We start from the raw sequence: 13,235 nt of genomic DNA on the forward strand, positions 1-13,235 counted from the left end.
GGTTCATGGGTGGGTCACTACGAAGAACCGAACTAATCAAGTAATCATTCTTGACTAAACAAACAATGGTATATCTAAAGGCTATGCAAATAGAAGACATCTCGCGAATTGGGCAGCGCTTGCAATAGCATACGTTTTCTCTCCCCGGCCTCACCTATCACATCCTTTACCCACCAATAATGGTGTCAACAACCACTACAGGTGTCTCAGCAAGCACCACGTGCGGAACATCTGCTCAGTATGAGCTTCCCGTCAAAGATGCCGCCTGTGGAGTTCCGAACTCTTCAAAACACAAGCCAATTATCGAAGCATGCGCCAGGCCTGCAGGCGTGCTTGCTTACGACAATGACTGCGCTCTATATGCGCTCGCCGTGGACCAATCAGTCCAGAGTCTCACGGACTGTCTCTACAAAGAGGGCATTGATTGGAAGGATGTCTGGTGTTATGGGTCGACCAATGGTACTGCTACTGCAACATCTTACCCGACTGCGACTGCGACTGCGAATGATACCTCGACTGAAACGTCCAAGTCAACGGGAACTCGAATTGCGACGAGCTCCACTTCTACGTCCACTGCGAATGGTGCTCCATTTCTTGTGTCTGGGATAAGTCTCAAGTCTGCTCTTGTTGTTTCATCTTTCTTTGTATCTGCTGTTTTGTCTGGCGTGTAAAACGGTTCCAATGGCTGGTCTACTGCTCTACCGTTGAGTGCATGAAGCTCAAACAGGCAGGCGATCTGGAGTGTGGCTACTGCTATAATAAATTTCATTGGCGTTTACCGCCTCTCCTGATTTGCAATTGCAATTTCGCTCTCTTCTTCTTGATTTCCCGCGTTTGCAAGGAGTACAAATTACTAGATCCACCCTGTGAATGTAGCTAGTATTTGAAATGTGGTAGATAGTATCTGTACAGCGTTGTGGTAGGTGTAAAAATAAACATAGGGCATTGCAATGCGTTGATGCTCATTTGCTCCCGCCTTTCTCCACTTTTTCTTTTCCCCGATCAAGTTTGAACCCCTCGTACATTCTTCACACTCTCCTGGGTAGTCAATTTATCTTACAAAAAATGGCTGGCGATCGAGCCATGGCAGACGGTATGTTTCAGTCTTCATTAATTTTTCAATAAAATCTTTCCTTTGCCACGAAACACGCGCTCACAACGCCGCAGGCCTCCTCGCCTTGTGGCATGCCTACCGTCTTCCTATCCTTGTAGCACTGTCGGCGCTATTCTTCGCCATTCGTGCCTACCGGGCGCTTTTACGGTCAAAAACTCCGGCATCGGCCTCAGTACCTACCTCCCCACGCAGTCAGTCACCCGAGAAGTTGGAAAAACTGGAGAATATCCCCGCAGCGAAGGAACAACCCGCCGTCCTAGAGAAAGAAAATGTTACCCTCCGCACTGAATCCCCGACTAAGCCCTCAGGCCCCAAACGCGTCCAGGGAAAGAAGCCCGCAAAGACAATTGGTGGCCGCCGAAGTTCCAGTGAGGAGGTGCAACCCATCACTCATATCCAGCCCATAATTTTCTTTGCCTCTCTGACAACCAACACCGAACGATATGCGAATGTTCTGTTGGAGGATCTGCGCGCCGCTGCTCAGAACCAAGCAAATATAGAGAACCCTGGACGTGGTCTCCTGCCCCCGCAGATTCATGACATCTCGTACATCGATTTCGACGATTATTTTGTCTCCGCCCCGAAACCACCATCAACCTCTCCCGGAACACGCTACTTGTACTGCATCCTGGTCCCAACCTACAACATTGACACGGTACTGAGCACATTCCTGGGCGACCTGGAGGAAACGCACAATGACTTCCGAATTGATACTGGATCGCTACACCAATTGGCTGGATACTCGGTCTTTGGCTTTGGTGACAAGGAAGAATGGCCAACCGAGGAGGAGGGCTTCTGCACACAGGCTAAGGAGATTGATCGTTGGATGTCAAAGCTCACCGGCCGCAAGCGGGCGTACCCGTTGGGCATGGGCGATGTGAAGAGCGATGCCGACGCTGCTTTGAAGGAGTGGTCTCAAGGTCTCCAGGATACCTTGTCGGATATTTTGAAGAACGGCGGCTTGGGCGAGGGTGTTGCCGGTAGCGGTGATGCTGTAGAGAGTGACGAAGAGGACGTGGATGATGAGAATTTGTCTGATAAAGAAAAGAAGAGCTCCATGGTGGATCTCGAGGATATCAAGATGGGTGGTGACTCTGCGCCTCTTCCTATTGATTTCACCACTGTGGGCAAAGTTGTGTCTTCGGAAGCCAGTGCCAAGGAAATGGTTCCCAAGACCTCGCCAACATATGCCTCTTTGACGAAACAAGGTTACACGATTGTGGGTTCGCACTCTGGAGTCAAGATCTGTCGATGGACCAAGTCAGCGCTGCGAGGACGAGGATCCTGCTACAAGTACTCTTTCTATGGTATCCGATCTCATCTCTGCATGGAGGCAACACCTTCCCTCTCATGTTCCAACAAGTGCATATTTTGCTGGCGCCATGGTACGAACCCGGTCGGAACGACATGGCGTTGGAAGGTTGACTCTCCCGAGCTGATCTTCCAAGGTGTCAAAGAAGGTCACTACAAGAAGATCAAGATGATGAAGGGTGTCCCGGGTGTCCGAGCTGAGCGATTCGCCGAGGCCATGCGTATCCGCCACTGTGCTTTGAGTCTGGTCGGTGAGCCGATTTTCTATCCTCACATCAACCGGTTCTTGGAAATGCTCCATGCGGAGCACATCTCCAGCTTCATGGTGTGCAACGCCCAGCATCCCGACCAGCTCGAGAACCTGCACCGCGTCACTCAACTATATGTTTCCATCGATGCCAGCAACCGTGAAAGTCTGCGGAAGATTGACCGCCCATTGCACCGTGATTTCTGGGAGCGATTCCAGCGCTGTCTTGATATTCTGCGGGAAAAGCGCCACGTCCAGCGAACTGTGTTCCGATTGACCTTGGTCAAAGGCTTTAACGTGGATGACGAGGTGATTGGATATGCGAACTTGGTTGAAAAGGCTTTGCCGTGTCTGATCGAGGTCAAGGGTGTCACGTACTGTGGAACCAGCACAAGCGCCGGCGCCGGTTTGACCATGCAGAACGTGCCCTTCTATGAAGAAATCACCAGCTTTGTCGTTGCTCTCAACGCGGAATTAGAGCGTCGGGGTCTCGGTTATGGTCTTGCCGCGGAGCACGCCCACAGCTGCTGCGTCCTACTCGCTTCCAACCGGTTCCATGTGAATGGGAAATGGCACACTCGAATTGACTACCCTCGCTTTTTCGAGTTGCTGGAGAAGGAGAAGGCCGATGGAACCTCTTTTACCCCAGAGGATTATATGCAGGAGACCGAGGAGTGGGCGCTTTGGGGCAATGGTGGTTTTAACCCAGAGGATGAGCGAGTCCATCGCAAGGGCAAGAACAGAGATAGAGCCATCGAGGCTGCTCCTGTGGAGGATGTTTCGACGTCATGAGTTATTCATCACTGCATTGGGTGACTTGCCCCTATCCCGAATAGTACCGGACGGCACTTCGAATTGGGCTGCTGAGCTTCAAAAGCGTTACTTGGTGACTTTTCAAATCATTTCAGCGATGCTCATGTTTGCACTTCGACCAAAGCGCTCAAATTTTCATCCGGAGTTTTCATCCACAACAAAATTATTGCTGCGACCATCATTGTGAAGTTCACATATCCAGGTGATTGCAATCCTAGAAAAGTGGTACACGATTTGGCAGACAAATTTGCCGTGGAGCCTTTGATGGCGCCACTATCTTTGGTCGGTGTCCAATATATATCACATAACCCATTGCGGTACATGACCAGCTAGGTACTGCCATGTGAAAACTGAGAACTGACCCAGAAAAATAATAAAATCGTTCTCGTTGCAGCCCATCTTCCAATTTCATCTATAAGCTTAGAGCCTCAAGTAGAATACATTTAGAGTTCCAACTATATCCTCCATGTTGCATTGTTTGTCTGAGGGGAAATGATGACTCAGCAACACATCCCGCTCTGGGATTCAGTGTGACTGCACTCTTAGTCGTACCGACAGACTGTCACTTTGTCTTTATAAGGGGGGGAGGGCCGTAAATCTCGTTCGGATTTGTTCAACCATACTGCCCTTTCTTTAAATCTATCATCATTTACTTATTGCCCGTCTTATCATGACCCAAGCCGACAAGCCCACCGCGGGCTTGCTTCAGATTCCTGCCGCGGCCACACAGAAGTCCTCTGGACCAGCAAAGAAGGCTCACAAGCCCCCAGCTCCTCGACTCAAGCTGCTGATCCGTCGCCTGCCTCCAGGACTCACCCAACTGGAACTCGAGGGGATTTTGGGTGCAGAATGGAAAGTCGGGGCCGGAAAGGTAGATTGGCTTCAGTACAAGGCTGGCAAGGTGTCGAAGGAGTAAGGCCACAATTGAATGAATATTCTTTCTTACCGCAGCTGACCATGTTAATTATTTGATCTAGCCCCGCCAAACCCTCTCGTCCCTCCAGAGCTTATATTCACGTTGTTTCGAGCGAACATGTCACTCCGCTATCAGATCTAGTGCGACAAGCCTCGTTCCAAGATGCTCGCGCCACTTCCCATGATCCAATTCTCTTGGGTCCTCCAACCCTAGAGTTCGCCCCTTACGCTAAAATCCCCGGCAGTCGTGTGCGGAAAGATGCTCGCCAGGGTACAATTGATCAGGACCCGGACTTTATCACTTTCCTTGAGAGTTTGACACAGCCTATTACGAAGTCAGGACCCCCCGACACCTTCGAGAACGAGGAGAAGAAAACGGCGGTGCTCACTACACCGCTGGTGCAGTTCATCAAGGACAAGAAAGCAAGCAAGGCCAAAGAAGCCGCGGCATCCAAATCCTCTAAGCACAGCCGGTCGGAGAAAGAACCCAAGGAAAAGGTGCAGGCAAAGAAACTGCTACAACGGGCTGATAAGGAGTCCAGTGCGGCGCCGGCGGAGAAGAAGAGCAGGGGCGATAAAGCTACTAAGGAGTCTACGAAGGCGGCTAAGCAAGCTGCCTCAGCCAACAAGTCTGGCAAGGGCAACACAACGAACACACCAAAAGAGGCCACTGCAGCTCCGGAGAGGAAGCGAGAACGAGGAAATGTCACTGCGGCGACCAAAATCCTTCAGCGCGACCTTGGTATCTCGCCAGCTGGGGGTCGGCGCCGAGGCAAGGGAGCCAATGACACCGGGTCATCAAAGAACGAGGGTTCCCGAGACTCCTCTGCCCCGGCACCAGAGGGCTCCAAGAAGGAACCTGCAGTCAAAGCAGGTAAGAATGGCCCATCGGGAGGCTCCAGTAAAGCGAAGAAGGATACCGACTCTGCGACGAAAGCAACCGATGGCGCTTCACCAACTACTTCTACCGCACCTGCGAAAGCGAACAAGGGCTCGAAACCCAAACCATTTGCTCCTCCCACCTCCACTGCCACTCAGGCATTCCTCAAACACGCGAACCCCTCCCAAGGTGTGACCGAAGCATTGCTAGAAACAGCGTTCGGGGCATTCGGCGCGGTGACGAAGGTGGAGATCGATAAGAAGAAAGGATTCGGATATGTTGACTTTGCGGATCCCGAGAGCTTGCAAAAGGCAATGGCCGCTAGCCCTGTGACGGTCGCTCAGAGCCAGGTGGTTGTGCTTGAACGCAAGGCGAACCCTGGTGGTGAGAAATCGCGGAAGGGTCGAGGCGAACCGCAGCAACAACAATCGCCAGCACCACCACCGTCCAGTGGAAATGCTGGAAACATTGGGAATGCGACCGCGTCGTCTGCACGGGGATCGCGAGGTGGACGTGGATCACGAAATAAGGGATCGAAGGGAGGAGCAGCTGGAGGGAATGGGGAGAAGGAGAAAGAGAAGACGGAGAAGGGAAGCTCAGGAAATTGATTGGCATGTAGCTTAAGCCAATTCAACGACTGCATGAGATACCCGATAGCAATGATACGACATGACTTATACAACACGCGACGTGCATTGACAATCGTGACTGAGCATTATCAAGGCTGGCGGAAATTTAGTCAAAACTAGGTCACGGGGCTGAGATAGCGTCGATACAGGAATTACAAGAGAATTTAAGTTTTGGGTAAAAGATTTCCATTAAAATATTTCAAGCTGCGCAATTGCCCCCTCCAAGCGCCCGGCACTGCCGGTTCCCTTGATGGGGAGTAACTCAACTCACATAATCAACCAATTTCAAATCACATCGAAATCTGCATGAGAAATCGAAGGATTAGAAAAACCTTTCAGACCTCCTCGACACCCACCAGGCCCAGCCGACCGAAGTCAGACACCAGACCAGGTCAAGATCATCACCACTCCCTGGACATGAAACGCAGACACTGCAAGCAGCACGCGTGACACGTCGAGGCGGGAGTAAAAAGGCTTCACTTTAGGGCATCGAGGACATAGAAGTCATCAGCAAGGGTGGAGATTCTGTGGCTCTTTTAAAGAGCTTAGAAGAGGACGTCTACTCTAAAGTGATTCTTTGAACTGTGAGGTTGTTAGTGAAATGTTCCAGGATTAAATCCTTAGGGGGTGGGATCACTAACGTAGAGTCGCTTGAAGAAAAGAAAATCCACGGGGCGACAGATGCCTTTTATATCCAGGACGGGGCCCGTGCTTGCTAAGCGAGGGAAAAGTGTGTTTGCGCTGTTTGTGCCTTCGGCGGGGCTTGTTGGAGCTGCTGGCCAACGGGAGAGCTTGGATGGGTCTAGCGCGGATCTGGTCGCGCAGAGATTTTTCTGCACCGCTTTCCCGTGTCTTTGATTGGCTGTTGACTTCTATTTGCTGGAGCGGTTTTGTTTCTGTTTGTCTGCGAATACTACTGAGTAGAATCACTGGGCATCCACTGATATCATATCGCAGGGTTTGATTGGGTTGATGCAGTTCACGGATTCGCCGAAGTGGCAACAATTCGTCCAAGTATACTTCTACTATAGTCTATCATATAGAAAACAATATATAGAAACAGCTATATCCATTCATGCATACGATCAAGGCCTCGCACTCACTTAAGTACATCATAGGATGCTTGGATGATTGAAAATTTAGCACTACCTAGAAGCAATACACCTATTCAACTAAAAAGTTAGAGCAGATGGCGACTTTATGATTATGTACTAGACAGAAAAGATGACAAGTGATCGATCAAATACTTCATTGAGACAAATAAAAAGCCAACTAGCATACTAGCGGCAAGAATTCGTCAATCCTCATTCACCACAAAGATTTCTTGCCCCTTCAGACATGATTTCCCTCCGCATTATACTTGACATCTTTGCCAGGATTAGGAGGAGAGACTAGCCCTAGTTGCTGCAGAGCTGTCAGGGCTTGCTATTCACCAATCTCGTCCACAATCTTGCCATCTTTCAATGTGAAAATCGTTGTGCCCGAGAAATAAACTTCTCTTCCAGTTCCGCTTATCGAGCTTGCCAACCGCAAGGTCATTATGGATGAGATGAAGTTCCCCTATCTGCCCTTAGTCATGAAGACTTTGCGGATTCAAGGCAGTCTGCCCGCATCTCGAGGTAGCTAACCGAAATGCTACGATTTGCCGCCCACCACCGCATCAAGCCTATCGTGATGACATTCCCGTTCAATCACAAGGGAATTGAGAAGGCGATGGACACTATTCGCAAGGGAGGAATGAGTTACAGAGGAGTTTTAATCCATAATACCTGAGTATGGCGAAGCTATGACGCTAGATTACGCAGGCGATATATGTGATGCAGAAGCTGTCTGGTAATGAAGGCTAAGTGTCTGATAGGTGTGTTCATATTCAAGTATCGACAATGGCAAAAAGGGCTCAAAATCACACACCACCAGGACGGTGCCTATCGTAGAACGATAGCTACTGCGATTAATAGCGCGTCTGTTTAAGCGAGAAAAAAAGTATTATCAGACACTTACTTTCATTAGAAAGCTGTCCACGGGTGCACATGCCGGAAGGGCTTGAGGCAGTCCAAGAAACGTGCTAATTTCGGAAATATCTAGAACGCTGATGCGGTGGGTGTGTTACGGGATGAGAAATTCGTCGTAAAGGTGTGACTGGTTTCAAAGCTGTACGACGAGCAATGCTTATCTTCTTGTATTCCTATCAATTCGGTTTGCAACCAAAGCTGTCATGTCAAACCTTATCGTGCATATCGCCGTTTACGCAAGGAAATCTCCGGGTGCGCGGCCCGACCACCTCCGATGCCAGCCGCAAGGGAAAACCAGTGGGATAAGCTGAGAAGCTCCCCGCATATTCCACTTCTCCATCATGGGGCGCCCCAAGGTTAGTCCCGAAAACCGCCTGCGGGCCAATACAGCATGCACCAAATGCAGAGCCTCCAAGAAACGATGCAGCGGCTCATTCCCATGTACCAACTGCATTCGCAAAGGACACGCGCGCTCCTGCATTCCATTCAAATCTATTTCCCAGACTAGTCCTAGCAGCCACCGGGACCCGACTCCTCGATCTCAATCAAGATTAGATACGGTCCCGACATGGAGCGCTTCCAATGAGCTATTGAATACTCCCTTGAGCCCTCCGGTTCGTGCTGGAAGTCCGACCGATCGTCTGCTGCAGCGGCAGCAGCGCCCGGCGGCAGGTTCACGCTCGCCTGAGGCAACGCACCGTACCCATCCGCGGATGTTGCGTAATTTACAGGGAGACAGAGGTATGAGAGTTATCCGCATTCATTCAAGAAACTTGAAATTAAATATCGAATCCACAGTATATGTTGGCAAAGCCGCGTCACTGTCGTTTCTGCAACTTCTTCGAGAGACAGTGTATCAGCATATTGGGCCATCGCAATTCTCCCATAATTGGAGCGAGGATATGCTAGAAAATGAAGCCCACCATGACCCACTGAGCTTTTCCGAAGATAGCTGCGGCGTGGATGATAAGCGCCGCTTCATTTCGAATTTCTACGCAGTGGTGAGTGACCCGACCCGACTGCGGCTCGTATCATAACCAGTTGACAGACAAGCGGCTTCCTCTATCTGGGATGCGACATCGAAACACTATTGACAAACCCCGCAGAGCCGAAAACTGATCGAGAAAAGATTCGTGCTGCCATTGGAGATCTGATGATTGCCATCGGTGCTCAGTCATGTTTGAACGAGCCCAACACGGTTCAGATTGAGCGTTATTTCATTACTCGGGGGCAACGCAGGACTTTCGCCAACTTCCTAGAAGATCCAAGTATGGATCTAGTACGGGCGTTTTTGCTCATGTCATTTTATATGTTCGGGGCTTGTCGCCGGAATGCCGCCTTCATGTATTTGGGTGTTGCAGCTCGGTCTGCCGTTGCTCTGGGGCTACACGAGGATTCTTCGGGATTGGGTCATCAGGAACAACAAGAAAGGTTCGTGTCTCTCTGATGAATGTATAGAATTATCAGCTGACTCACTCTATAGATCAAGGTTATGGATGAGTCTCTGTGTGCTTGACCTCCTGGCAAGCTCCATTCTAGGTCGACCAGCAGCTACATCTGCACTCCTACCAGACTGTGGAGATCGTAGCCGACAAACAGACACAGCGGGGGAAGCTGGCTTATTTGCTTCATATCGACTATCCTTGATCCTAAATGAAATTATCGGCCGTTTGTACGGCGACCAGGGCGCCTCTATTGAAAAAGCCGAAATACTGCTTGCCAAACTGAATCGTTGGAGTCAACACCTGCCGGACTCCTTGCGTACCCTAGCTGACAACGAACATCCTGACGATGCACAGAAACGTGTTCTTGGAAACATGCATGTGGCTTGCTTATACCACTTCGCGGTCATTCTTCTGACCCGTCCCTTTCTTATTTCCACGTTAAGTGTGCGCTTAGCACGGTTGCACCAGAACCTTTCCACAACTGGGCCGACCGACTTCCCCGACGAAGATCCGGTGCACTCTCGACTAGCGGCAGCTTGCATTGATTCCGCTGTCTATATGCTTCAAACATGTCTCGAAGTTCACCAGTCTGAGCTTCTCCTACGTAATATGTGTATTCTTAAGTAAGTATCCATCTCATCCAAATTCAAAAAAAAAAAAAAAAAAAAAAAAAAAATATAACGACTAACCAAATTATAGAGCATTCGTCTTCGCAGCCGCCCTAGTTTTGGGATTCTCGATGTTTGCGCACCGAGATGTGGACTCCGAAATCGACAGTGCCTTCTCAGGGGCCTTGACCATTCTCCGCATGTTGGCGCAGCAATCTGCTCAAGCGGCCCACTACCTGGAAATCTTGACATTGCTCGAAGCCGCAATCACTGAGCAGCGACAACGCCTGGCATCTCAAGCTCGCCAGCGTCGAAGCAAGTATGTAAGTCGGATCTTCAGCCTGACTGATAGCCCAAATGTGCCCCGTGCACAGAGTCAGAATGAGAACCGACCCGACAGCGCAACCCCACAATCAACACAAGGCGGCCCGCTATTTCCCTGGATTCCACAAGGCGACGGCCCGACTGCAACTACACCTCCAGTATTCGACGGCGCATTTTTAGAGTGGGAGGGTATGGAGTTACCACTCTGGGATAGCTTTCCTTTCACCGAACCAGGCTCATGTGCTCTATAATGAAATATATGTACATTCCAATATATTTGCAATATATATGTAATAGCCGCTACAATCCTATCTCTTCCGGATTCAAAAACGCTCTCGTACTGGTCAGAATAGGCCTTCGCCATGATATCAGTACAATATCTTGACCAATGAGACTCGACACTCAGCGGAACGTTCACGCCACATGGTTGCCACCCGACGATAAGCGGGTCCCCGACCCGCCGCTCCGCTCCGCTAATAGTGCACTATCCGCCCAGTGTAGATAGTCCGCAATCAGTGAATGACAACCTTGGAATAAGATAAATGCAACGCCAGGACGTATTCTATCTTCTTCATTACCTCTCTTCAAGCTCACATCTCTTACCAAGGGTTGCCCATACCAAAGCCAAACTTGCGACCCGCCCTTTCCCTTTTCGAATTGTACACCTTCCCGAACTCAAGAGTGTGCCTTTCAAATTCTTTTCTCCCAAGAACTCAAAACTAGCACATCGTATATAGCTTTCACCTCATATACCCTGCAAAATGCGTTATTCCGAAGCCTGGAGACCTCTGAACGTGGCTATCGTGGGTGGTGGCATCGGTGGCATGTCCACTGCGATTGCCATGCGCCGCGCTGGTCACCAGGTCACCATCTATGAGAAGAATGATTTTGCTGGTGAGGTGGGAGCCTCAGTCTCATGTGCTGCTAATGGAACCCGCTGGCTTCATGAGTGGGATGTTGATATCTCTAAGGGTGACCCTGTTGTCCTGAAGAAGCTTATCAACCGTGACTGGAAGACCGGAGAGCCGGTTAGTGTGTATGACCTCGCTGATTATGAGGAGCGCTGGGGCTACGTGTACAACATGTTCCACCGTCAGCAGATGCACTTCATGCTCAAGGAATCCGCCCTGGCGGAGGAAGGCAAAGGCGTTCCTGCTGTGCTGAAGGTCAACCACCGAGTATGTATACTGATAGCTGATCCTCAAAGACTGGAGGATGAACTGGCTAACACAAGTTTTCATAGTGCTCCGGCATTGATCTGGAAACAAATGTCATTACCTTCGAGAACGGATACTCTGCCAAGCATGATCTGATCATCGGTGCCGACGGAATCGGATCGGTGGTTCGCGGTATCCTGGGCATTACCCCCGAGAGACGCCCTTCCGATCAGAGCTGCTTGCACGCTAATGTCGATGCGGATGAAGCCGCCAAGCTCGGTCTTGCCAACTACTCAGATGACAGTGCACTTGAGTACTGGGGCGGCCAAGAGGGCAAATGGGATAAGATTGTGCTCTCGCCTTGCAACGGCGGAAAGCTCCTTTCATACTATTGTTTCTACCCTCGCGATCAAGGCGACAACTCAAGCCAGACTTGGGGTGCTGAGGGCCGACCTGTTGAGGATCTCTTGAAGCCCTATCCTGCTCTCGACCGCCAGGTTTTCAACCACCTCGCCATCGGCAAGGAAATTCAGCCCTGGCGCCTCTGGGTTCATGACCCTTACCCTTACCTCGCCAAGAAAAGGGTCTGTCTGCTGGGAGATGCCGGCCACCCTATGATGCCCCACCAAAGCCAGGGTGCTTGCATGGCCATCGAGGACGCGGCGGCTCTTGGAATCCTCTTCAGCAAGAATACCTTCAATGGAAATATCGAGCAAACTCTTGAGGCGTATGAGCTCGTTCGCCTTCCTCGCGTTACTCGAGTCCAGGCAGCTGCGGCGAAAGCAGCTTACAATATCAACGAGCGTATCGGTGAGTCCCGCATGTGGGATCAAAGAAATAAAAAAGATCGTGTGCTAACCATTTGGTTCAAGGCTTCTCCGTCAACAAAGATATTGCTACTTACAAGGTCGAGGACCCAAAGAAGGTCCTTACCATCGAGGAGATGAACGCGTGAGTCTCTCTGACTTTGACTTTCAAATCTTATACTGACAGCAGTTTTAGATATGACATGTACAGCGATATTAACGAGAAGCTCGCCCAGCTCGCCGGTATCGAGTACACAGACAACTACGTCTCCGGACTGCCAGTCGGTCTGGAATTACCTACTGGTGTGACCATCGGAGCAAAACTTTGAGGTTTGAGCGAATGTACTTGTACGACTTCTTACGACTCACTCTTCCATTTGTTACCTAGCGACTGAGGACTTTACTTTTATATTTGCATTTCTTTATCTAAGATCCCCATTATAGAATTTCAATTTGAACTTATGAAAAATTGTTGTCCCATGTAGATCACAGTGAGCCTGAGCGGTATTAGCATAACTTGGATCTGTTGCGTAGCTCATAGAATTGGGCTTGAATGATGTGACGGCCAAGCAGCTCCATGGAAGGAATGCAGAAAAATGCATACTCGGCAAGCATATCTAGAGACATTCGGATGACTAGTGGGAACAGATTTTCGGAAACATTTGTGCTCGGAAGTCTTCAGAACAGTCATAGTGAGACCTACACACCTAAACTCAAATATGAAATTTAAAGATCAAGAAGATTTGAAACATACACTGTAAACTGAAGCGTCCCGATGTGGAAGTACGTGAGGAGACTCAGCCTCTAGCAGGTGCGCGGTACATACACTTCCACTTCCTGAGCCTGTTTCAAAAGCTTCGCCTTCTCTTGTAAGCAGTTTCGGCTTCAAAGGTCTCGTTGTTTGCCCGTACGCGTTTCACATCCAGCCTGAAAACTTCGTTGTCTCCCTCTAAAAGCTTCTTGCCATCCTTTAC

At 49.9% G+C, this 13,235-nt stretch overlaps 5 protein-coding genes across 5 annotated transcripts; all 5 read left to right on the forward strand.

The window, feature by feature from the left end:
* Positions 1–179: 179 nt before the first annotated feature.
* Positions 180–671, forward strand: N7484_000964 (uncharacterized protein; the record flags this gene model as incomplete). The annotated part of the gene is made up of 1 exon (XM_057111384.1): positions 180–671. The coding sequence occupies one exon, from the start codon at positions 180–182 to the stop codon at positions 669–671; it is 492 nt and encodes a 163-aa protein (XP_056976121.1).
* A 394-nt stretch (positions 672–1,065) lies between these two features.
* On the forward strand, positions 1,066–3,464 carry N7484_000965 (flavodoxin and radical SAM domain protein; the record flags this gene model as incomplete). The annotated part of the gene is made up of 2 exons (XM_057111385.1): positions 1,066–1,093; positions 1,168–3,464. The coding sequence occupies 2 exons, from the start codon at positions 1,066–1,068 to the stop codon at positions 3,462–3,464; spliced, it is 2,325 nt and encodes a 774-aa protein (XP_056976122.1).
* Positions 3,465–4,155: 691 nt separating this feature from the next.
* Positions 4,156–5,888, forward strand: N7484_000966 (putative nonsense-mediated mRNA decay protein Upf3; the record flags this gene model as incomplete). Its single annotated transcript, XM_057111386.1, has 2 exons — positions 4,156–4,397; positions 4,463–5,888. The coding sequence occupies 2 exons, from the start codon at positions 4,156–4,158 to the stop codon at positions 5,886–5,888; spliced, it is 1,668 nt and encodes a 555-aa protein (XP_056976123.1).
* A 2,374-nt stretch (positions 5,889–8,262) lies between these two features.
* Positions 8,263–10,549, forward strand: N7484_000967 (uncharacterized protein; the record flags this gene model as incomplete). Its single annotated transcript, XM_057111387.1, has 5 exons — positions 8,263–8,662; positions 8,720–8,922; positions 8,970–9,352; positions 9,405–9,989; positions 10,066–10,549. The coding sequence occupies 5 exons, from the start codon at positions 8,263–8,265 to the stop codon at positions 10,547–10,549; spliced, it is 2,055 nt and encodes a 684-aa protein (XP_056976124.1).
* A 510-nt stretch (positions 10,550–11,059) lies between these two features.
* N7484_000968 (FAD-dependent oxidoreductase) lies at positions 11,060–12,590 on the forward strand (the record flags this gene model as incomplete). The annotated part of the gene is made up of 4 exons (XM_057111388.1): positions 11,060–11,476; positions 11,542–12,265; positions 12,328–12,406; positions 12,458–12,590. The coding sequence occupies 4 exons, from the start codon at positions 11,060–11,062 to the stop codon at positions 12,588–12,590; spliced, it is 1,353 nt and encodes a 450-aa protein (XP_056976125.1).
* Positions 12,591–13,235: the final 645 nt, after the last annotated feature.

Source organism: Penicillium longicatenatum, assembly GCF_028827895.1.
Source record: "Penicillium longicatenatum strain IBT 33135 chromosome Unknown contig_1_segment0_segment0, whole genome shotgun sequence".
In the NCBI taxonomy this organism is placed as follows: domain Eukaryota; kingdom Fungi; phylum Ascomycota; class Eurotiomycetes; order Eurotiales; family Aspergillaceae; genus Penicillium; species Penicillium longicatenatum.